The sequence below is a fragment of the Prinia subflava genome, chromosome 7 (assembly GCF_021018805.1).
Source record: "Prinia subflava isolate CZ2003 ecotype Zambia chromosome 7, Cam_Psub_1.2, whole genome shotgun sequence".
Lineage (NCBI taxonomy): Eukaryota > Metazoa > Chordata > Aves > Passeriformes > Cisticolidae > Prinia > Prinia subflava.
This window is the reverse complement of record NC_086253.1, coordinates 22202029-22226969: the sequence shown is the minus strand read 5'-3', so window position 1 is coordinate 22226969 and position 24941 is coordinate 22202029. Positions and strand designations below refer to the sequence as shown.

Below are 24941 nucleotides of genomic sequence, written 5' to 3'. Positions count from 1 at the left end.
GCTTCCTTTGCTTCTGTGTAAAATTCTACCTCTATACATGCTACTCCTACAAGCCCATTCCACTTCTGTTCTCTAAGGTTCAGGATTTGGCAAGTTGACTCAGTAACTATTAGTGTATTTGATCAATGGTAATTTTATGGTAATTTTCCATTTGAGGTTCATACTTGGACTACACTTCAGAACTATTCTTTGGCACAGTGGAGTTTCACAAGTTTGTGGGCCAAACCCAAAGATTCCCAGAGAAAGTGCACTTCACTGGGAAAACCACTATCTTTCCTGTGCTTGTGAGAACTTCTTCAAGGTACTGAATTGCAGATGACATTGCTCATGAACCAGATGGGAATGTTGCTCAGATATTTTAGTGCATCCCTATGCATCTCAAAAGCCCTCCTTTTCTGCTTCTACCACTTATAATACCAGCAAAGGACAAGGCCAGTAAGAACAATGGACTGAAATGGAATTTGTACAGCTCATCTATTCATTTATACTCAGCTGTTGGCTTCACATGGCAGTGCTTCAACCCTAAGGTGCAGAGTATATTCCTACACTCCAAAAGGATCAACAAATGCATTACGCATATAGTCTTATGTGGAAAGAGGACACAAAAAACAAAGTACAAAAGATTAGAAAGGAAGTATCATGATATATTACTACCAGAGACCACACTAAAGAAAGTCTGTACATGGAAAGATGGTGAATTACCTCAGTAGTAATTAAAACAGACAATATCTGATCAGAAATGATATGAACAGGGATATTTCATTTGTAAATTACTAAGAAAAAATTAGTTTATCAAATATTTTCTAATCAATCTACCTTAGTATTTAACAAGGTTTAAGTGATAAACCAACCTAAAAGCCTAAATTTAAAAAACATTCTTTCAGAAGCTCTTAGTCTAACCAACCTCAACTATCAAAATCAAGACAACAAGATTCATCTTTGACTAGAAACTCCAATGCTTCAAGTAGAAAGGAAGGGCTGATAGGGAGGAGGCTCAATAATAATGCCACCATCCTCACTATGGAATTGTTTACACATGGCTCTCTACATGTAGTGTTTACCACTCACATCCACTCTCTGGGGTTAAAAAGTCAGATCAGATATGGTAAGAATGTGGACAGAAGAATCCATTAAGCCTTTTATTTACTGCATGATGCCATTTTTCTTTGTTGCATTTGAAACTTTTCAAAATTCATCTTGGCAAACAACAAGAGAATTTCACAGTCATTTAAGATTCCATTGCCAAAAGAAAAGACGTCAACAACATCTTTAGTTCTCTTCAGGTTTTCCATTCAGGTAGTACAATATGTTCTTTCACACATGGTACAGAAATAAGGAGGAATGAAATCTTCTATAACCAGGGATGCAACAGATTTTACACAGCTGCCTGGAATATTTACCTTCATAACCAGATTGGTAAAATGACCAGGAACCCTCTGTAATCAAAAAGTTCCAGATGCAGAATCACAAGAAGCAACAAGTTCTTCTAATGTGACATACAACTTAAAGCAATGGCTGAATGAGGAATTACTGAAATACTGTGTGTTTCAACACTGTTGATTAAAATAAGCCCTTAGCTTTTCTTTTAAAGCCAAGACTTCTTAAAAAGTACTCACTACCTCCAAATTAATCTCATTTGCTAATATCATCAGTTCCTGAGAAAGGAATGCTCTGGTATTTCAATGGCCACAGCAGCCACCAAATGTTAATTTGGTACAAGACTGGTTGTAGCCAAACTTCTGTGCTGCAAATCAAGACTGAGCACATATTTGCTCTGAAAGGAGCAGAACTGAGTGATCAGTTATAACCAACTGGCTTTAATTAATAATAACTGTGTTGCTAAAACAGTATCGGCAAACACATTAAAAGTAATTTACATCCCATAAACACTCTAAGCAGAGAATGCTAAAGCAACGGTTTATAGTATTTGCAATGCTACTACAAAATGATTTTTAAATAATCAAGAGATATAGCCCACACCACAAAACACATAAACAGCTAGGCAGGTGTTAACTACAGCTGGTTTCAAGAATAACAGTTCTTCAAATTCAAACTTTTCTTCACTTAGGATGTGCTTAGGATTTAACAGTTTGCCACCTCTATCTGACAGAGGCTGAAACCAAATTAATTTTAATTAATGAATCAAGTTAATTTTCCTGTACAGAGATACTTGTGCTTTCTAAACCATTTTTTTTCTGTAACTCAAGCTCTAAAATAAAATGTAGTCGATTTTTTAATCTGAATTTATTTGCTGACTACTGCTAAGTAATACAAGGATCTCATTGCTCTGAATTTCTACTTTGTCCACAGTTCAACAGGTAATGTCATCACACATTGCCTACATTAAAACAAATCACCCATTCTCCAACCTAAAACTGACATAGCTGTAACAAAAATCTTGTTGTCTACTTCCAACACACCTCCCTCAGCAAGAAAGCTCCGACAAGCACCACCACTTTCCCACCATTTCCTTCAAAAACTGTTCACATCCCCTTTAAATCCAGCACTTGACTGTGCTGGGTGTTTCTGACAGTCTGCAAAACAGTTCTGCTACTATGACCAATTCTGAACAGTCAATATGTGAAAACTGTAGTGAAAATTGTCCACAGAGATTTGTAGATGGTGAATAAATGTAAGTGAATATCTTGCTGCACTACAGTGCAAGGTGAACTTTCATTATCAGTCTACGCTGATTTAAGGATGTCCTGCTCCTGAGTAGAGTAAGGGCACCCACCCTCACCTTCCAGACACCCGTCCCTGCCTGCTCTATTGCTTGTGTAATACTGTGAGTGGGACTAGAAAACTGACCCAACTGAAAATTAGGGCCTTTGAGTGTGTCCATGCTTCATCTGGTTTAAAATGACCTCTGAGTTGTTGTTCTCTTCAACCTTTTACCAGTGAACAGAGAACTGAAGAGTCCTAGACCACTAGCATAGCCAAAAAGATGTGGCTCTTGAGTGATGCTAGAGAAGTAGGAGCATCTGCCTGCACGTAGGGTAGGGAGGTATAAAGGTAAAAATCAAATAACTGAGGAAACACATATATTACATAGAATGTTTAAGACAGTGACTAGGAGAGACAGAGCTTTAGAAAAAGAATAGTAAAAACCTTCTTTCAAAATAAATGTAGTATTGTAAAAGATCAAGCATGATCCATTTTGTAAGGAGACTCTGCTTCCCTTTTTCTATCTCTCCACTTTGCAGGATTCCGCGATCATTACACGCCCACAAATAAACAAGAAAAACAAAATTCCGAGGATGAGACACTGTGTATGAAGGTGCCAGTGAGAGAAACGTTGCCTCCTGGTGCTCCACACCACTCAAAGCATCTCAGCCGTTCAGGGGAAGCAGCGAGAGTTTGAACTGCAGTGTGCTACAATGGAACTAACATAATTTAACACTCCATCCTCCAGCTGCCAGCTGTAAAGTATTAGAAGTCTCTACAGATCATTTCAACCATATAGAAGATTCTTTCTAGGTTTTCAAACTGGAGATCAGCCTCATCTTCAGGCTCACCAGGGATCACCTGGCTCTCCTGTCAGGCAGCAAATTGCATAATAGTTCTCTGATGTGCTTGATTGTAAAGTTATGTACAGAAGGAGGGAAAAATACTAGGGGAAGGGGAAAGTGGCAGCACCAACAAGCAGGAAGTGGCTGGAAAAGGGTGTGTACATGGGGCTTCACTCCCACAACATACAAAAGTAATGGTTTCTCTACAAGGCTTTGTGTTTTCTCAGAGTGCTTGCCTTGCTGAGCATGGCTACATTAGTTCAATTATCAGGCAAGGCAGGAGTCTTAACTGACAAGAAAAAATGGCTTTCCAGCATATCTATTTGCAGTATTTTTCTTCTGATTTAGGACTGAATACCCTCCTTAATGTACAGTAAATCCTTCCTTTTAAATAATGGTATCTGCAAAGCAAGCTGTGCTTTCTGCTTGGTAATTCATGATGCAACCCCCAAAGCACAGGCAGCAACCATTTTGCTCCACCTGAACAACAGAAAATGAAGTTTTAGATCAAACTATTTATGAGCACTTCTTAAAGAAATAAAGGATTCAGAAGTGCAAGACAGTGGGAATCAGTGCTGTTTAAGCTGTTCAAGATTCATGTGGAAACTCAGGATATCAGACTTTTATCAAGTTCGGTACCTCGAAAGAGTGAGATCAAAATTTCAGCAAAAGCTATGTACCAGTTGTCTGGCGTTTCTTTTTTTGTTTGTTCCTTTAAACTTTTAGTAAATACACCTTCATATCCTGCTGTCTTAACCACACAGAGAGCAGCAATGAACATGATGCATGTTGAGATTCAGCTCAGCCACCACAAATGTCAGAGCCAAGGTTTTTCTGTGAGTATAAAGCTTTAAGCTGTCTCTAATTCTTGTGACAACTTATACATTCTTATGTGCAATTTACTCACTAAAACCCAGAGAAATTACTGCCACAGAGCAGCTTCATTTTGTTGACAATGCCTGCCCACGTGTGGTCAAAGCAATGCACAGTTCAGGCACCCTGGTGGATTTTACCTTTAACACAAAGTTTAGTAAAGCAGCCTAGGCTAAACTTGAAAAACTGTATCATCTCTGAGTCTGGGTCTCTTGGCTGACTGACTTACTAGCTTTTAAACACATCCCTTTCCCAAATTTTTTTCTTACTCCTCTCCAGCAGATTACCCTATAGGAGGGTGTTGACCATGGCACCTAAAGGGAGAAACTGGTCAGTGGAGTCTGTGTCTATAAAGGGAAACCCACAAATCACAGATATTCCATTATTTCCCTCCTTTCATGCTTACTTTTGCAGAACATGACAAAACATGTTATCTTTAAAACCTTCTTTGTCCTGTGTCCAATTTGGCTGAAATTGATCTTTTGGTGATACATCAGCTGTTTGTACAAATTAAAGGAAATCAGTCTAAAAAGAGTGAGAAAGACTTAAAAAAAGACAGAATATGAAGGAAAAACAAGACGATGAATGACAGGTAGTTACATTTACTTTGGAATTAGAGGGGTTTCTTAGTTAACTGTGGTGGTGGGTCCAATGTAAGACCAGCTGTACAAAAGCTCTCTTCAAGGCTACAGAGACTGGATAAGAAGTGTGCATTCTTCACTGCCAGAAATATGCCAGATGCATAAAAAGTCCAAATAGAAAAACCCAGTATTTGCTCTACATAATTAAAAAAACCCACTGACTGAGTTTTCTTCTGTTCATAAATTGAGTATGTACAATGAAACAAAAAAGAAAATGAATGGCCAAATATTTTAAATTGCTGCTCCTATTAATAGCACATCCTGTTTTCCATTTGGGCCTCACTTGTTTCCCAAACTATTCTGCTTACCCAGCTGTAGGTTGTTAAGATTGTATCTTGCAGCTATTATGTCTCAGAGGAAATGCTTGGGTAGGCAATTTAGGTGGACTTTATTTTCCTATTTAATACGGGAAGGTTTTGTGGCTTTCAAAAACAAGTAGGACTATTTCCAGACACAAAGAGATGCATCAAACCTGTAAAAATAGAAGTTTCATATAACAGCCCTTCACATGCCTTTAAGTACAACAGAGCATTTCCCATGTATGTTCACATGACATGCTCCTGAGATCACTTCACTTTGACATACACTAAATTTGAGAGGCATCTGTACCCATATGCAGCTTACCTCACTGTCAGTCCAATTACATTGCAAGGACTGTATTAATGATAGAAACACTTGCGTTCTGTGCCTACTCCAGTTAATCACGGTCTCACTTTAAGATGCAAGAAAAACATTTCCGTGACATTAGGATGGTTACTTTTACTAGATTTACTATAAGATACTGTTCCTTGTTTTCTTACACTTTTTCTTATTTCTCATATAATGGCCTTAGAGGTATGCTAGAAGTTATAGCTTACAAACCTCATGCTGTGAAGCTCAAACTTCAGCAAGCCAGAGGATTTTCTCAGGCATTCTTGGCCCCAGCATGTCCTATATCATCTGGCTTACATAAAGTGAATGCACAAAATGATGCACCTGGCATGCTTATGCATAGTGGTTTTCTTCTAGTCTGTGGTTCTTCAGCTCTAAAGAATTTCACAAAATAATTACGGCAAATGTCATAGACTGGAGCAGCATACATGAGGACAAAGTATGCACTACAGAACTCAACTGAGATCATAAAAGAAGTGCAATTCCTGCTGGTACATCTGGATTTTTCTAGTCTATACTCTAACGCAGAAAGATGAAATAGAAGCATTCTCTTTTCTTCAGAGCAATACTTGGGGATGTATTTTTTCCCCAGAACTCTTTAAAATAGTACACATAAAAATAATTTCTTCTCTGGCTAGTTAACATGAGATAATAGGAACTGTTTACACGTGAAGCTGAGAAGTAAAAATTCAACAGCTAATGAGCTGAGTGTTACCAAAAAGTAGGTGGCAAACTGCAATGACAGTACAAACAGAACACCAGGCAAATACATCCCCTTGGCAGACACAGTGATTCACACTTCACACACTACGTATAGGAATAAGTTCCAGAAGCAAACAAACCCAGATTTTACCATCATATCTGCTGGGAGAATCACAGGCTTTCTGAGGGGTGGCCACCCGCAGGAATATCTGCTGCCTCCAAGAATGCCTTCGTGTCCTCACGGGGCTGTCCGCATCGAGGGGCTGCTGGCCGTGCTTGGGTTCGTAGTCGCTAAAACGGCAGAACACAGGACAGTTTGTGAGGAGGTCACCTGAAACAGTGACACAGCCCTCAGTGAGCACATGGACCACACCTCGGGAGTGCAGTGGGCTGTGCACATGCAGGGCAAGCTCTCAGCGTTAGGAAGGTGAAACTTGCTTTGTGGCAGAAGCTTACACATGGCTGCAAACAGCACTGAGGTTCACAAACAGGGGCTGGCAGCTCTGTACAGTCTACTCCTTCCAGTTTTTAATTATTTTCAATTTTTTTTTGCAGCAGTATATTAATCAGAACATATTAAAGATACATACACAATAATGTATAACTATTTACATGCCATCCACAAAACTTAGCAGTTATTCACAGGAGACACAAAGACTTGCTCATGCAAGTACTCATCAAGGAGCTTTATAAACACCAACTAAACTTCCAACCATCTGTGCACTGGGTATGCAATATATTCCCTCCCAACACAGACTGGGAGAAAAGCTTTAACCTTTCTGTTAGCAAGTCTCCCTCTGAAATATGCAACAAACTTGGGAACAGAATCCAAGAACCTTCGGTATTACTCCTTTGATGTCATTCACACATGCCATACAGAGGTTCTTATTCAGAATACAAAATGAAATAGTGAGGAACAATGATGTTTTCCTATTAAAAATATACTAATAACTTTCAGCTGTTAGAACTCTATACTATTCATTGCTTTATTCCAGCCATTGGCTAAATGGCTACATGAGTCTTTGTAGAAACTGAAAGGGATAAATGACATTCAGATAGCTCTCTCTGGCAGCAACAGGCAGGAGCATTTTACAGGTCCTCCCGTCCTTCCAGTTTGAGGACACGGACATTGCTTAGGACGAATCATATATTCTCTTAACTGAAAACTCTCCTATGTCAGGAATAATCACAGAAGTACATAGATGGAGTTGCATGACCATTGCAACATCATAAATGACTGAGATCTGCAGTCCTGGGACTGGGATGGGAGAGTAGTCTGGAATAGCTTCATCCTTTTGACAGCAATTACATGCAGCATACACACAGGTGAACTGTTGCACAAACAGGTTTTGCAAGTGCAAGAAGCATGTGAAATTTCAGACAAAGAAATCTTTGAAAATACAGTTTTACCCCCAGGCTTTAAGACAGAACCCTACCTTGTTGTGCTCCTAAAGTCAGAGGTGTTATTTTCATCTACAGGAGCCAGAAATTTTAAGAAATTTGGCACAGAAGAGGAAGAATGAAGCTTTTTCCTTAAGGCAGTACGGTAGGAGATGCTGAGAGTGCAGTTGGGAAAAGTATAGTTTAGAACAAAGAAATATAAATCCACAGAATAAAAATAATACACATTCCTAGAGTTTCAAACAAAGGGCAGCTAAATCCTGAAGGTCTGCATATCAAGGAAGCCAAAGACAAAACTAAAACAGCTAAAAATATCCTACTTTGAGATACATATTTGTTTGGGCAAACTAAAATGTTCCAATGTATATAAATGTACTTCCAGTAAAGTTATTATTCTTTGCTATATCCCAAGATTTTTAGTCCATGTTTTAAATAAATTCCTTTAATTTAATAAGAACCAATGCCAACTTTATCTCATTTTCTTAAATATCATTTTCAATGACCGACTAAGTTTAGGGGAAAAGGTTAGGAAAAGTTGACACTGACAATCATTGTGCTGGCAAATGAAAAATAAGACTTTGGCAAAAGCTATTTTGTAAAGCATTAACAGGGTTTTATTCAGACAAACTTGTAACTTTTAAGTTAAAGGCTAAGCCTTCTGACTGATCATTCAGGATTGTGCCTCTATTTATGCAACAGACAGGAGCACTTATCACATCAAGAGTTTTCTGGCCAACATAATTCGTTTAAAAGACATTATTTTAATTTAAAAGAATTATTTGTCTTTTAAAATAACAAGTCTGAAACATACTCAGAAGAAGGTTAATAGAATGAAGTAAGAACAACTCAGGTAATGAAAAGTTTTTCATGGAGTGAAAATATAGAAAACTACTTGGCTGATGATACTAGACCTTTTCTCAGACGAGTACACAAAATCACACGAGTAGGAGAATTTACTCCTGAAAAAGTTTAACAAAGAATTGTTTCTGATAAACCATAATGTTCTATCTGGATGGCATTTAGCACTGTTTCCTGAAGCTGTGAATGGAAGGGGGGGAGGGGGGCAGACAATCACTAGCATGAAGTGAAGCAGGTTCTTTAGTAGCTGGCATTGAGATAAAGAAGATAAGGCTATAGCATGGTGTGCCCTGCAAACAAGGTTGACTTACAATCACATTGTAAATCCATTGCAATTACATGGTAATTCCATTTACAGAATTGAGAAGCTTAACGGTATTGATTTAAACTTATTAACCTATTTGACACCCCTATCAACTTCCATTTTCAGTCTTGTTGCTTAGGTGTTCAATATGGCATATCCTTAAGAGACAGGGAAAGGAAAGGAGAAGTTGCAACTGCATGTAAAGAATCATTAGCAAATCACTTGGAAACATTTGCCTTGAGAATTTAACCATCAGAATTCAAGTAAGTCTTATTAAATTGAAGAGTGAAGAATTCTGAAGACTGACATTTCCTGCTCTGAGCTATGTCCTACTTCTGAGGTAAAGCTGAATTAACAGATGCAAGCCAGTACTCAGCAAGTACAACTGAAGAAGCTGGTGAAACAGTGTTCTCAGTTGAGTATTTTCTCAGGTTTAGAAAAATCAGCACCTTTGGGAAACAGGAAACTTTCACACGAGAGCACAAAAATGAAAAATAAACAGCAACAGCAATAAAAATTGCTTGCCAATGGCCAGTGACTGTTGACAGTGCTTCTGAGGACATTTGGTCTCATTAGCCTTTTGAGCTAAGATAAGCAGTTTTAGCTCAAGGGGTTAAAAAAGAGTTTCACAGTTTATGATTTTTATGGAGCCACTTAGTTTCAGGTTCTCAGGGAAACAAAGTGTTCATGTCCTTTTCTTCAATGCTCTCTCTATATATTTTGATTCTAAGAAAGAAGGCATGGAAAAGTATAATTTGATACTGCTGCAAGTAACCAAGACAAACAATGGGTTGATGGGTTGGGGTTTTTGTTGGTTTGTTCTTGGGTTTTTGTTTTGTGAGGAGTGGGGATGGTGCTGGGGCTGTACATGGTGAGGTTTCTTTCCTATTAGCCCTCCATATTCCTGCTGCCTCTTGCTCCATGAAGTTAACTTGGTCAACTTGCCTTTAATGTCAGGCACAACAAACATTAGTATGTTTTTGTGTTATCATGAACAAAGGACAGAACCAAATGCTTCAGGAAGGACAGAGTGAGCTCTCAGGTTCTTGGCAGCTTATCAATCATAAAATTTAAGGAGTGCTGCTGTCTGCTGCATAACAACAAATTGCTTTCAAACAACTGGCTCTAAAGAAAGAGCCAGTGTCTGAAAGAATTTGATTGATTAAAACAATAAATTATGTAAGTACCAGCTCTACATTCAGTAGTGGAGCAGTTGAAGAGCTCCCTCTCCCATAAAAATCTACTACTTTTGGTCTATATTAAATTATTTTAATTATTTATGCTATAGAGTTTCATATTTATGACATAGGAAAACAAACGCTACCCCAAACTATTTGCAGGTACTAGCTCACCTTTTTTGTGCAAAATGCCCACTTGGTTCTCCACTTGAATTATGCCTCAGATATTTTAAGAAGTTGGGTGAAGAGGCCGAGGGATTAAGACGAGCTAGAGTAGGAGAACGTGCAAGTTGACCAGAAGAACTTTTAAATTTGCCGACAGATTCGTTCACACCACATGGTGCGGGTTCCAACCAGAGCCATGGAGTTGAGGCAGCACAGAGAACAAAACAGAAAGAAAGGAAAGGAGGAAAAAAAAATGAAATCCCTTCTCTAATCTTTGAAAGGGAGCTGCCATATATAAATGAGGCATTTCCTATGTTTTTCATGGTTAATGCAGGAACTGTAAGAACACAAACTTTTTTTAACCCAATCAGCAAAGTCCCAAATTCATGTTTCCAATTCAGGCTTCAGCAAAGCATTTCAGAATATGACTGATTATAACTCATCAAAAAATGGCACTAAAACCTCCATTTCTTTTTCTTTATATGTACTTCCCCTTGATTTCTGTGATAAAGTCAAGTGTATGATCAAGAGTTCCAGTAAATGAGAAGTGAAATGCTGTACAGGATGAACTTAGTTCATCCTATAGAAATGCTATAGGATGAATTTAGTTCTACTTTGAAAACCATTTTTTACTTGAGGTAAGCTGCTCAAGAATACTCACAAAGCAGGACTTGTCAGAAGTCTATAACAAACATGATGTTTGAGAACTTTTAAGTATACTTGTCTCGTAAGTTTTCCATTTCCTCTGTTTCTTTACATTTGCTATGAAATGGAAGCAATAGGGATTTCTTTTGGGTTTGAGTTACATGAGGGAGCAAGCACCTCAGGCCTTACTAAAATTTACATGACCAAACCCAAACCCAAACCCAAACTAAGGAAATAAAAAAATATACTTAATTTCTAGCTGCATTCCTATAGTAAGATAATAACTGATTGAACAAGCAGCTACAAGTTCCAGGGCAGCTCTTGTGAAGATAACAGACCATCAACAAGTCCTAAATTGCACTGCAAAAATATTCTAGTACTTTAGAATTAAAATGGTTCAAAAAATGGACAAAAAGGCAATGCAGCTTATGTTTCCTTTCAAATACTGTAATTCTCTTTTTTTTCCACTGTCATCATCCATTTCAGGCGTGTTCACTTACTGCCCTGTCTACTGAAGAAAAAAAATGGGCTTGAATACATAGAGATTTCCTACTAATTTGTGTAAACGAGCAGTAAAACAGAAGCCTATGGACAGAAGTGTTTCAACAGCAATTGGAAAAAGCCAGGTAGAAGGATGGGAGAAAACTGCCATAAAGTTAAGAGGGGACTAGAGATGCAGAGGCAGGCCTTTGAAGGAGGACAGCTTGAAGAATATTCATATTAAAAGAAGTAGTAGTTTGTTTTTGTGAGTAAAATCTAGATAGGCTCATTGAAAAGCTAGCCCCACCTCTACCATTAACTAGGTGCTTTAGGTCACTTTTGTGTGCTATTTCAAAGCTACATATGAAATCACTAACTAGTACGGTTTTCAGGATCACAGAAGCTACTGGATTTCTCTCTGTAAACAGAAAACAAGAAGTAGCATTTATTTATACTGCTCACAGATCAAAACAACAAAAACAATTGCCTGGACAAATATAACTGAATCAAGTAGTTTTGTGACATATACCGGAACTACACATCTCATGTCTTCTGTCCCCTGTGAAGCACACAGGGCTAAAGGTGTTTTAAAAATGAATACCTACAAACCTCCAAGGAGTGACACATTGCATCTCTTACCCATTAAGAGGACATACCTGGTATGCAATTATCATCCCCAAATATGCCCTCAACAAACAAAATCACAGCCTGCTTTTAATAAGGCTTACTTTCTTTTGTGAGGAGTCTCTGTGCTCACTGAGTGATACCTCATAAGTTTCCTCTGAGGAACAGAAGGTGATGTTTCAACAGGTCCCAGAGACTCCTGGCTGTCTGTCGGTAAATGGCTGAGTGTGTTTGCTCGCCTCCGAAAGCTCTGCTGGGGCAACGCAACAGAGCGCTCCAGAGAGGAATCCTCTGTGTCACTGCAGAGATCATCCACTGATCCACTGGTCTTGACAGCACTTTCTGCAGGAAGCGTAGCAGGTCTGTCTTTCTCCTTTTCACACAATGGTGGCTCCTGGCAGTGCAAGAAATAAGGTTATCAATATGTGGGCTTCGACTCCTTCTTTGAGATTACCATGGCATTATTCACATCCCACAGACCTCTGCTTCAAACACACACATTTTTATCAAGTTAGGTCAAAAAAAGGTGTTTGATATTTTATGTCCTTGTTATTCATCACTTGGGCCAATAAAGCAGAGTCTTTATTTTGAATTGAAAATTTTGAGTGATTTTGAGAGTAATTGTATTTTATAGTATGTTGAATACAACACAGAAGAAATAGGGTCAGAACAAAAGGGTGAGGTTTGGCAAACAGTGAAAAGGATGGCACTGCAGAATGCTGTATCTTTAGCAATCCATCCAACCATGTAATATTCCTCTTGTCTACCTGCAGATTTACATGAAGAACTTAAGCCTTTGACTAGATGCCTGTTTCAATCCCAAGCCATGCATTTTCTTTATTCCTGACCTTGTGTGTTTCCTGCAGAATCAGCCATTCTTTCAAAAACATAACCAGAAAGAGCAGACCCTTGTTTACACAACATCAGGAGTCTGCTGGTGAGCAGGCATTACAGCAGAATCAATAGCTGTATATCTAAGCCTGCAGAGTGCTACGCTGCCTCCAGGGAAGAAGACTGGCTTCTCCCATGCTGTTTGTTTGTATTGATTTTATACAGACTAAAAGCTTTCCAACCACACAAACAGGGAAATTGCTCTACTTCTTGCTTTAGTTTTATGTTTCTTATGAATACAGTCCTGCATTCATGATATGAACTTTCAGGGCTAAAACCAGTCACATTACGATAGGCAGCATGGTCATTATAGCACTTGTTACATTGCACACTGTTGTAAAATTCAGATAATGTTATATAATATTTTATTTCACATATATTCACATAGTCATACAAAATACATGTTACATACAGTACAAGGCATTTCTAATTCAATAGCACTTCTCTGGCTTGTAACACAGGGAACAGAATGAAAAGTTTGAAAGCAAACTTGAAACACTTCACATCTGACCATATTTCATACTTGCTTTGTTGTTTCAGGGAATATTTTTTGAAGTGTCTAAATATGTACAATTATCCCAGGCTTTACTTACTCTATTTGTGCTGCTTAAGGTACTGGACATAGAGCTGTCCAAATCCACAGAACCAGAACTGTCCAGTGGACCTCTGGCTTTACTGCCCTGCAAAAATAAAGCACATCAGCAGTCAAGATTATGATATATGGGGCACACCAAAGAGATGTGGGTAACACAGCTGGGATCTGTAATTTTCACAGAGAGTATCAAATTTAATTTCCTGAAATGCCTAAAAGTATCCTCTTTCCCTATGGGAAACAGAAGCTTTAATCAGGATAGTCTCTGTCAACTTGAAGGATCCTGTAGAATTAAGGAATTCTCATAGGGAATGATGTGGTTTCCATGATATGTACATGATCACTTGTTTCACATGTACTAGAACTACTGCTGAAGTACCTTCTGTATTAGGTACTTATAAGGATACAGAGAAATGAAAAGAACATATCCTACAAAGGACTAAACCCATATAAATTTAATACACAGGAAAACATTATTTCTGGTATTACCATTTCAGTGCCTACAAATCAGAAAGCATAAATATTTCTGTAGAATGTGTGAACAATATTTTTGTACAATTTGTTTGACTAGTGTTTCTGTGTAACCAAGAAAAATATCTGATGAATCCTGATGTGCTAACACAATTATGGAACCTGTATCTTCCTAACCTTAAATCACATAATGTTTTAATGTTCTGAAGTTAAAGCTCGTGTTCTCTTTGAAGTTTTATTCCAGGTAAAATATAAAATGGTGTAATTATTCACAACTTCTTTTTGAAGTTCAGCCAAAACTTCCGGCTTCAGATCTAATCAAAATCAAGAGTTTCCATCAAAGCAACAATGCCAGTGAAAATGCAACCAATATACAGCTATGCTTATGTGAAGGCAGCTTATACTAGTCAGGACAAACTGAAAAAAATTAGAACAGTACTTCAGCTAATGTAACAACATTAACACTGTGTTTCAATATCCTGAGCACAGCTGCAGTAGGATTTTATAGGGATGAATTCTAGAAATGCTGTCTGGGAAGTAATGAGAGGAGATACAAAACTAAAAATCATCTCTATATGTACAATTGTAACAGGAAAACCATGCATTTGTCTTAAGAGAATGGGTTAGATATAATGTCTGAAACCAGCTTGGAACAAACCCAGTTTTGTCACTACCAGTTGCTTGTCTGTGAACTAATAAATTGTACTACATACTGCTTCAATGTAACTTTTTGCTGACTAGCAATAAGACTGTTAAGTTTCTGGTCCTGAATATTGTTTAGCATTCTGTCACAACTCTTTTGTTTTAAGGGAGAAGGTCTCATTTTTTAAATCTTGCCAAGCAGAAGTCCTTCCAAGCCTCCTATTAATTTCCTCAGACTTTTGCCATGAGGTGCAAAATGAAGTATATTTGAATGAGAAGACACCCCACAGATTTAAATTGTGATTCAACTTGACATCTAATTTAATTTGAAACTGCTGCTAGTTACTTTTGGCAGCTAATTTCAGTGATCTGGGCATGATAAACATTTTCACAGAATCACAGAATTAACTAGGTTGGAAAAGAATCACTATCACATAGAAGCTCAAGTTTTTTTCCATTAATCAGTATTTCCAGACATTGTCTACAGAGAATTTTACAAGATGTAGTATTGCATAGATGCTTTCACATTCTTAGTGCCAGTCTTTATATTCCTCACCTTCAAATAATCTACAGGATTTAAAAGTTCAGATATTCCACTATTCATAATTTCTGTGTTATTAATAAACACATCTCATTAGAAATGCTTAGTCAGCTCCATAGTAGTTTCCTTCTACATAAAGAGCGCTGAGCAATTACAATTACGGTTTTAATTTTCTAAATCCAAATGAGAAATAAAACTATTGTTGCTTTTCAAAAGTCCTCATTTAAACTTCATATTAATTTTTTGAAATGCGTATATAGTACGCACTTTCTTATCTAGGAATTAGCTTAATTGTCCAGGACTTAGTATTCTCTCTACCAAAGCCCTGCTTTTTTTGTCTTCTAAAATGTACACTCAAATATTTTTGTCATTGTGACTTTAATAACCTTTGGGCTACAGCTGAATGATAACAAGTAAGACTTTTCTATCAAATAAACAAAGCAATGACATTATGTTCAAAGACAATAAGCATGAAGATACTTACACGTGACAAAATGCTTTCAAAAGATTCTGTAAGAGATCTTTTTGCTTTGTTCTTTAACATGTCTAATCTGAATCTTGGAGCACTGCTGGACACTTCATTTACAGCATTCTCAGCAGGAGGTTGTGAAGCCTGCAAGTGTTTAAAAACAGAAATGGGAAATACTCAACAGCATGAAGAAAAATCTCAGTGAACAGTTTGAAGACTTCTGTAATCTGAATCAATAGTTTTTCCTCGTGTGCTCAGCTTGTCATGCCTTTTTCTCTAGTGATACTTGTACTGAAGTTTAAGAAACTCTCCTGTAAGAAATCGCTTACAGCAAACATGTTGAGTGAACTAGCACGCTCCAGAAGAATTGCTGTTTTACAGATTTACAGCTCTGTTGACAAATTTTCATTTACGCAGTGTAGAATTGTACAAATTCTAAATGTTTAAGTGTAACAGATTAGAGACTTCTCATGGATTTCCTTTTCTTCAACCAAGAAATGAATCAAAATCTCTTCATTCACAGAAACTCTCAGGTTTCTCCATTATAGTAAAATGGGTCTTTCTAAGGGCCACAAAGGTGTGTAACAATCTAACAGTTCTATATATTTCAATAGTAGAAACATTTTCACCTTAAAACTAACAGTCAATTGAGGGTTTTGCATCTTGAATTAATATTTCAGTCCATTTTTAGTGCTGGTGAATACTAATGTAGCAAACATAAAAATGATATTATGATGCAAATATATCCAAACCCAATATATGCAGTAGAAACCACAGCTCAGTTTTCAATACTGTTTTGGGAGGTTCATCTTGAAGCTGACAGGCACCACAGCCCCCTCTACTTGTCTCTAAATTCAGAGATCTCAATGCTTGATCTGTGTAATTACTACTGCTGGGCAGCTGAGTGACATGTTATAACCATCACCAAATTGTCCTGCCTAGATGTAATTTTAAAGCATCTATTTCTAGTATGACAACTTTACAGGCTCCTGTATTTTCTTTTTACCTTCTGTCCTGGTTATGTCAGGACAAGGTTAATTTTCGCAGTAGCCAGGAGGGGGCATGGCCAGGACCTGAAGGGTATTTTATACCATCTGTCCTTGCTGGAGGTAAGGGGAAGAGAAGGGGCTCCCTCCAGTCAAAAAAATGTGTCAGGAGGGAGCCTTCCAGTACTGTCTGTCATTGGGGGGTGCATCCAAAATCACTAATCCCTTTGGAAAAACCTTAATGTACTGTATAAATAGCCAGTTCAACAGCATTGACAGAAACTGATAGAGAATAAAAGGTAGCTCATCTCCTTGGACATGGATGAGAGCCTCAGCTGCCGTTTCTGCAGCAATCCTCCTCATCTTAAGACCACTTCAACTGATTATTTGCACACAAGAAATAACTTTCAGTCTTGAGTAAATGCAATAGGCTTTATCAATGATCAAATCCAATGTGTTGTCATTACACTGACAGCGAGATGGCAAATGCCACAGATCAGCTGAGAGCAATCATAAATTCATTATACATTCTCTCACATATGTTGAATTTTCATTGCAGTGAGAACAAATAAACAATTTAGTAGTCTGCCTTGTTTATACCTCTGTCTCCTAGGCCTGAAATCACACTGTACCTCAAAGTCTGTTTTGGTGCATGACAATAGTTTATAAACCATAAGCAAACCTACTATTCACCACTGCTTACACGTTGATGTTTCAAATTGCAAACAATGGACAATTGCCTTTGGAAAAATATAAAACCCAAATGTGAAATTTTTGCCTGGCTTCTCCTTACATGAACTAAATTTGAATGATTACTTACCTGTTTTGCTTCTCCAACATGAACATGGTCCTTCTGTTTTTCTTCATACATGTTTCTCAAAAGAGAGATAACCAGCTCATTCTCTTTTTGTTCATTTCGTGGTCTTATTTTCTGTAATTGAAAACACCACAAGCACAGTAATTATACATTTGTGTAACAGTTAGCAAACAGCTACTCTTTTCATTTGTCACTGTAATAAAGCAGCAATGTAGGAACGAGTTTAGTCTGCTAATGCTACTACTCCAGTCCACCAGAGGACACCAGTGTCCCAGGCAAAGCACCAATACAGCCACAAAAACACCTCACCTCACTCCATACAGGACAGAATTTACACCTAAGACAGAGGACAACTGTACAGATACCACACTGCCACAAGCAAATAAAGGCTTTAAAAATATTTTTGCTCATTTTCTTTTGATCTAAAGAAAATTGAACCACTGTAGTTCTGAATTTGTAGCACAGATGGAGTACTGTCCAAGAGGTAGGATTCACAACACTTCTCCTAGAAATCCTTCACGCTGGACATCAAATTTTTGGGAAATGACCTAGGTTTTTTATAAATTGCTCCACAAGGTGAACATATTTATCTGTGCTGCATTTTATTTAGATCTGAGTTAGTGTAAGGGAAGATTTTAAAATAATTTTTTAAAGAATTTAATCCCAGAAATTTAAGTTTTGAAAAATATATGCTGCCTTAAGCCTATTGATATAATGCAGAGGATATAGTATGATTTAATGCCAAGGTAGCACATTACATTAATAAAAGTACTACAGGAAGAAAGTTACCTAAAAATGCAAATCATGGTAACAATACATGGATCTGCAGGAATGCAACATTCCAGGCTGTCCAACTGAAAAAGTTAGCTGAGAAAGATGGGCAGGAGATTTGTACTTTACCCTCAGTTTTACCAAGTTAATCGTTTGCAGAGCCTCACCAGAAGCAATTAGCAGTTTCCTGTGACTACTGGAAGCTTTAGACTGTGTACAGAACACTAAAAGGCACCAGTGCTGCTAAGAAATTACTTAGCTCATGGAATTGGTCCCACAGAGTAACTTCCAAATTTGGCATTGAGTGATAAACTGCCACGTGGAAACACACAAAGAGACTGAAATGACTCAGGAGAGGAAGGAAACATTACTTTTTAAAAAGTCTGAAATTTCCTAATCTTCAACAGTGTGCCAATCCCAGTGACATTTCCTACAATGCACATCATCTGTTTTAAATCCAGCTATGCTTTCCTCTGTCCTAAAATAGATTTAATTAAGAAGATATAAAGTTTAACTTCTTTAGTTAGTTTGACAAGAAGTAAGATCTAGGATGAATTTCAGGCAAGAAGTTTTCTGATCTGGGAATATTCCAGTAATTTGTTTTGGTCAAAGTAACAGTTTGAATGCCCTCATGGTACAAATTATTGCCTTCACCCATGAAATATATGTTCAGTTTTACTCAGTGGAGAAGGCAACATCTTCATGGAAAGCAAGGAGTATTAGCAGAAGAAAAATGAGTGAAACAGTAATTTTCATCAAAAGATAAGTTTTTAACAGCTCTAGAAAAACAACTGAAATTAAAGCACAAGCTGGCTAACAGTCTAGTAAGTGAAAATAATGAATGATTCACATAAAAATGAAAATAACTTCTATGTTTTACACAGATGCTAGAAAAAAACCACCAATTGCTTTAAACTCTTCTAGGAAACAAAGCTTACCTGAACCTCTTCAAAAACAGAGGCCTGCTCCTGGTTATTTAGTGTGGTTAGATGCTTTTGTAGTTCTAGTTTAGTCTTAGAAGGATGCAACCCTACCAAGAGGAACAAAAAAGAACAAATTACAGGGTCAAATTTTTCAGAATTAATCAATCGCATAAATATGCTTACTATTTAAGCTAAAGCTTGTCAATTATTTGAGCTGGCCCATTCCATGATTTCATAAGAGGGCATTAGAAAGAACTCTAGGTTAATTTAAAGCTAATACTGAACTCATGTCTTTAAAATGAGGGACATGAACTCTGCAATGAGGAGATTTACTGAGCATAGACCAGGATTATACTCTTAGCTGAAGATTCCATTATCACACAAGATAAAATAAACCCACAATCTACTGCATTTTAGCAGACTTTTGCTGGTGTTTTGTGCAGTACTGCTTGGATTTTGTTTATGGTATGAATAGAATTCCCTTTCATTTTCTCCAATTTCTATGTTGTGGGCTCTTCTGAAAACAAGTAAATGCATTGCTTGTTAGTGAAGGTCTTTGCCTCTTGATGAAAACATTTATTGACAGTCTAAAGCAGACTACCCTTTCATTCAGATTATTTTTTCTGTTCTCATCCTGGATTAAATTCCTTTCCTCTATTTTCTGTGGAAAAACAACAAACCATCAACAGTACTGTGCATTTCAGTTTCTGATCATGGAATATCTTCTTCAGAAGCAGATGATACTGCTAACAAGATGGCATGATTGAAGGCATTAAGGAACATCTGCTTTTAAGAAACTTCCCAAAAATCACAGCTAGCTGAAAACCAGAACAGAGTGAAAGCAGTTTTGGAGGTTCTCCAATTTCATCAAATTAACACTAGGCAGGTTTTAGTCCAACAAGCCACTGTCACGTGATTTGACAAGCTGCTGTTGCCCTTTATTCACCCCAGACATCACTTGAATGAACAAAATCTAACTGAAATGTGCTGAAACGTAAAGAGGTTTTTTACATCTTGAACTTCTGTTCTGGGTGACAACTACAATTCTAATTTCTGCATTTTTATGAAGGAGCATAGATCAGCACCACAAACACACATATTAAAAGCATGCTGTTCAGTTCCTGCTTAGTGATAGCATAATGACAGTTTCTAAGTGGATTCAACAGGACAGCAGGTCATAGCTATGGCAGCATCTATGCTTCAGAGGTTCCTTATCTACAGCTTTCTGCATTTATAGGCTAATAGAGCCAAACAAGCTGCAACTCACTAATGTTTACACTTGCAAATAGTTTTCAAAAGTTCAAATACAATAAAGGAGCTTAACTCTTTCTAGAAAATTCTTATTACTTTACAGAAAACCTGACACTACAGTCCTCTAAATAAAAGTAGTGGCTTTCAGCTTTCCACCCCAAGTCCCAAGTTCTTTTTCAGCATTAATTTCCTTAGGATTTTACATACTGTGCCCCAATGAAACTGCCAGAAAAAATATTCAACCAGAAAACTCTTTCAACCTCACCTTCTATCTTTTCGCAGAGTTTATGCAAACTTTGCATAGGACACCCTTCACAGAGCTGGGGCTGTGCCTTGGAAGTTTGTTGCACAGCAGCCACAGTGAAAGCCTGTTTCAATGTCATCATGATTTCATCAACCTGAAAAGAACAGCATGCAAAAGAACAGAATTTCACTCTTCCACTGTTTTCCTTAACACAAACACAACAGTCTTTTAGAATGATACTGCCCCTTGCTTGGGAATGTGCTTATGATTAAGAAGACAAGCTGTTCCTATGTTGGCTCTGTGCACAAACACAAGCATGGTAAAACTCATTCATGAACTCCTGTCTCTTCCAGGCCACCCAGTTTTATTACTGTGGTCTAATGAAAGATCCTACTCTCTGCCTCAAATCCCTTTCTTATCTATGATAAAAAAAGCTTACTGCAGTTGTGATGCACTGGTCTTACTTAGAGCACAGGAGTGTAGTCCTTATTTTCACAACAGGTGCCCTGAGAGAAAAGGTGCCCAAAAAAGAGGCATAATGTCTAACTTAGTTTGTGAAATGAAAGGAAGATTTAGTGGATTTTAAAGAGGCTTTTAACTTCTGCCCTCAAAACAAATGAAAAAATCTCTTGCAGATTGGTATATTAGTTACATTTTTGAAATATTTGTATTTCTGAGTGGAACAGAATTTGAAGATATTCAGCAAAATACAGAGCATGGAGCAATAGAAGACTTTTAGGGCCTAATATTCTATTTGGCTATTCTTTTCTTTCACTTACCAGTGCTTCATCTGTACACTGAAACACATAGCAAACAAAGTGGAAGCCTCCATTTTCTGAAGACTCTCTACAGATGAACCCAAAGTGATCCACATGTCTAATTCCCTAGCAAGGAAACAACAGCAATGAAACAGTCATATCTGCTTTCAATGTTTTGTACCTGTATTTCTTGGAAGAAAAGAACAAATTAGCATTACATATAGGTCACTTATCTCTGTTAGAGCTACATTAAAGACATCTGGCCATTAAAAGTCTGTCCTGTTATAGAATCTAATACTTCAAGAATCTTTTGAATTTAATTTAAGTCAGATATTGTTTCGGTTTTTGTTTTGTTTTTAATGGATGAAGTATAAAAGAGCCATACAGCAGACCCAGAGATTGATAAATTCTATTAAAAATGTATTTTACTCTGAAATTTTCAGAATATGTGGTTGTATGTTGAGTGATGAAAACTATTGTCATCAAATGAAAAACCAAAGTAATTTATGGAAAACAAAACCTACAAAACAAACAAACAACTCAGGCAGAAGGACAGAGAAGCAAACTCTGTGGCACAAGGAATAGGGATTAATAGTGAATGAGGAGGCTCTGACACAGGCCTGCCCTCAGTGCATCACATACACTACCTCTGCATGGCAGACGACTGTCCTCATTTAAACACATGCAACTTATATTCTTGAAAAGAACATATTTTTAAAGTATTTTTCAGATAACTTTTAAATATAATTTTTTCTCCTTTCATTCTCACTTCTTGAAAAATATGGCTCAGAGATCCCAAGATTTGCACAATCGTGAATCATGCTCACTGCAATCTCAAACAAGAGTGTGTTCCTGACTAGCATATTCCTTCTAGTTGATATTATTCATCCACTGTACACAGCAGTGACTCTTTATCTCAGAAATCACAATGCAAAGCATGAAAGAAGAATGATGATATTATAACATTACTGATTAATTAGCAGCTTTTCTATAGCAATCACTAAAACTGCTGTTGAAAAAATCCATGTGGAGTGAAGGGAGAGAGGATTACCTGAGCATTCACAAGTAGAGAATATTTAAACAATTAAAAAAAAAAGAATACACTCCAATCTTACCTGAGAACAAAAGGATATTTCTTTAAAGCTTTTCTCAATTGCGACTTTTTTTGTGTCAGGACTGATAAGGTAAACTTCAGACTGGCCAATCTAAAAAGAGCAGAATAAATTGCAAGGTGCTAACAAGTAACATTACACTTCCTTTTGTCCCATTATAAAAATGTTTCCTGAATACAGATCTCTTTTTTTTTTCTGCCTGCATATTTATACGAATGAGCATATTACTACCAGAAGGAATACTGAAACAACACTGATTTGGCATTGAGAGCTCTGCACATGATGGCACCAAGGTTTAATGAAACAAGAGACTGAAAATAATGTTTAAACAGATGAGAGCAATGTTGTATCATAAGTAACCTACTTTGCACTGAGAAAAATATATTCATGCTCCCTTTTCTTATTTTCTGCAGACTTGGAATGTACCAGAAGTCACAGAAGCTTGAGATTAATGAGATTGCTCTAAAATTTAAATCTAAGTGTGTGCCTCTTCCTGTATGCCACCTAATAATTTTCTAGATATTTATTTATTTATTTATGGTACAAAGAACATTTAATTTGAAGTGCTTAACTCAAAAACTACTCAAATAAATTTACTGGAGTATATTTTCTAATGTCATTTAATCTGTAGGCCATTTGTACATTCAAAAGATGATGCTAAGTATTGAGGGGCAAAGGGCATTTTTAAGGTGAAACTATTGTTTCATTTTTTCAGCTTCTGGCAACATCTTTGTAAGATAGTAACAGAAAATTTGAATTCCTTATATTTTCTAGCATGTTAGAAACTGCTAAAAACAAGTCTCATATTAGATTTTAGGCAGGTGGAATTTGGATCCACTCGAGCATGACTTAGAGAAACCTGCTTCAATCACTACCAAATCCCAAAAGATGTACATAAAAATAGCAGCACCACCAATATAACTGCACTTTCTTAAGTAAGAGGGAAGGGGCAAATCCTGTGTGTGAATAGATTGAGTCAGATGTGCCACCTCTGTATGTCTAAAAATGGTCCTGTGCATTCACCTTCCACCACTTCTTTCACTTCAACCAGTCACAGTGGTTTTCCCCAGATGCCGGCTGGTTTCCTTCTATTGTCCCTGGGGCTGACCTTGCATGTGTTCATGGAGCTATTCCTTCCAACACCTCCTCAGCAGCCTCCTGATTGCTGCTGTCTTCCCCTCCCTGCAGCAAGAGGCTCCTTCTTACTGCTCAGTCCCACATAATTCTTGCACATTTGGCCCCTGGGCAGTAGTGATCATTTGAAGTCAACTGAACAAGGGGAAAAAACCCAAACCAATGAACCTCTTTTCTCTCACCTCCAATACACAGCCAGGAGAAAAACCTAAAAATACCCCCTCCTCTCCCCCAAATCCTAAGAAACTGGCTAGGAAAGCAGTTCTTCAGGAAGATATATGAAAATCAGGACTGTTTGAATCAGGTGAGGAGAGCTGGCAGATAACCAAACTGAATATTTTTCACACCTCATGCATCAACCAACCTTTGCTTCAGTCCTGGGGAAAATCTAAGTAACTAACTGAGAATATACTAACCATTTTTTCCCCTCTGGATATGAAGTTACTTTTAAGTGTTTTATATGTAGCCACACACTAACTGAAGAGACCTGAGCATGCTGCCTGCATTCCCTGACTCAGAACCTGCTGAACACAAGGGACAGCTAACCAACAAACTCAGCTCTGCCATGAGCTGCTGCCTGTGGATACTGAAGGCACAAACTAGAGTTACCTCACTTCCTTATATTCAGCTGAATTTAGACTGGCTGACCAGGAAAAAAATACAGCTGTGCATACTAAACAACATTTTCCCAGGCAAAAAGCAACCCAAGACACAAAGCCAGATGAGCAAAGCCTCACAATTTGGGAATGTGCCTGCTAGCAGATGACTGACATTATTGTCAGGCTGAAGCTGCAGGTGTCTTTGACAGCTGTTGCATCTATTTAATATACATTAAAATGCACTCACTGGAGTAAGAGCATCTGGACCTACCCAGCCCAATTATCTCTCTATTTCTAAAATATGTGCCATGAATCAACAATGGAGTCATGATTTATTTAAAACTAGGCATTATTATTACCAAGGGTACCTATATTTTCTATGTGAAATATGTTCAGGGGAAGAAGGTGAACATGGCCTTCTTTTTACTAGGGAAGAAACATCTCTCCACCTTCTTGCACTGTCTGTTTGATGTCAGCCACAACCGAACCGAACCTTTAATTCAGGTACAGCTGACTACAATGTTTTCTCCATGCTACTTTAGACAGATATAACACAGTGGCAATCCTTCTTAAAGATTTTTTTGCACGCTTTAAAAAACCTGTTATAATTGCACACACTCCATTACTGGTGTTAAGAATGCCCAAATCCAACAGCAGCTGATGGATCCAAGATGACCCTAGGAGAGTCAGTCCTTGTACTACCAGCTCC

At 37.5% G+C, this 24941-nt stretch overlaps 1 protein-coding gene across 8 annotated transcripts in view; it reads right to left on the bottom strand.

The window, feature by feature from the left end:
* The window catches only part of TBC1D1 (TBC1 domain family member 1), a 107902-nt gene that overhangs the window by 27046 nt on the left and 55915 nt on the right, over positions 1 to 24941 (bottom strand). For 4 of the 8 annotated variants that reach the window (XM_063401759.1, XM_063401758.1, XM_063401757.1 and 1 more), the window contains 11 exons: positions 22503 to 22592; positions 21409 to 21513; positions 20651 to 20783; positions 19150 to 19241; positions 17444 to 17554; positions 15653 to 15781; positions 13516 to 13602; positions 12136 to 12425; positions 10292 to 10420; positions 7813 to 7932; positions 6528 to 6667 (listed from right to left, as the gene is read on the bottom strand). In XM_063401759.1, the coding sequence (XP_063257829.1) occupies positions 6528 to 6667; positions 7813 to 7932; positions 10292 to 10420; positions 12136 to 12425; positions 13516 to 13602; positions 15653 to 15781; positions 17444 to 17554; positions 19150 to 19241; positions 20651 to 20783; positions 21409 to 21513; positions 22503 to 22592 (1426 nt within the window). The remainder of the gene's footprint in view (positions 1 to 6527; positions 6668 to 7812; positions 7933 to 10291; positions 10421 to 12135; positions 12426 to 13515; positions 13603 to 15652; positions 15782 to 17443; positions 17555 to 19149; positions 19242 to 20650; positions 20784 to 21408; positions 21514 to 22502; positions 22593 to 24941) is intronic. The other 4 variants (XM_063401760.1, XM_063401761.1, XM_063401762.1 and 1 more) reach the window with 4 other exon arrangements.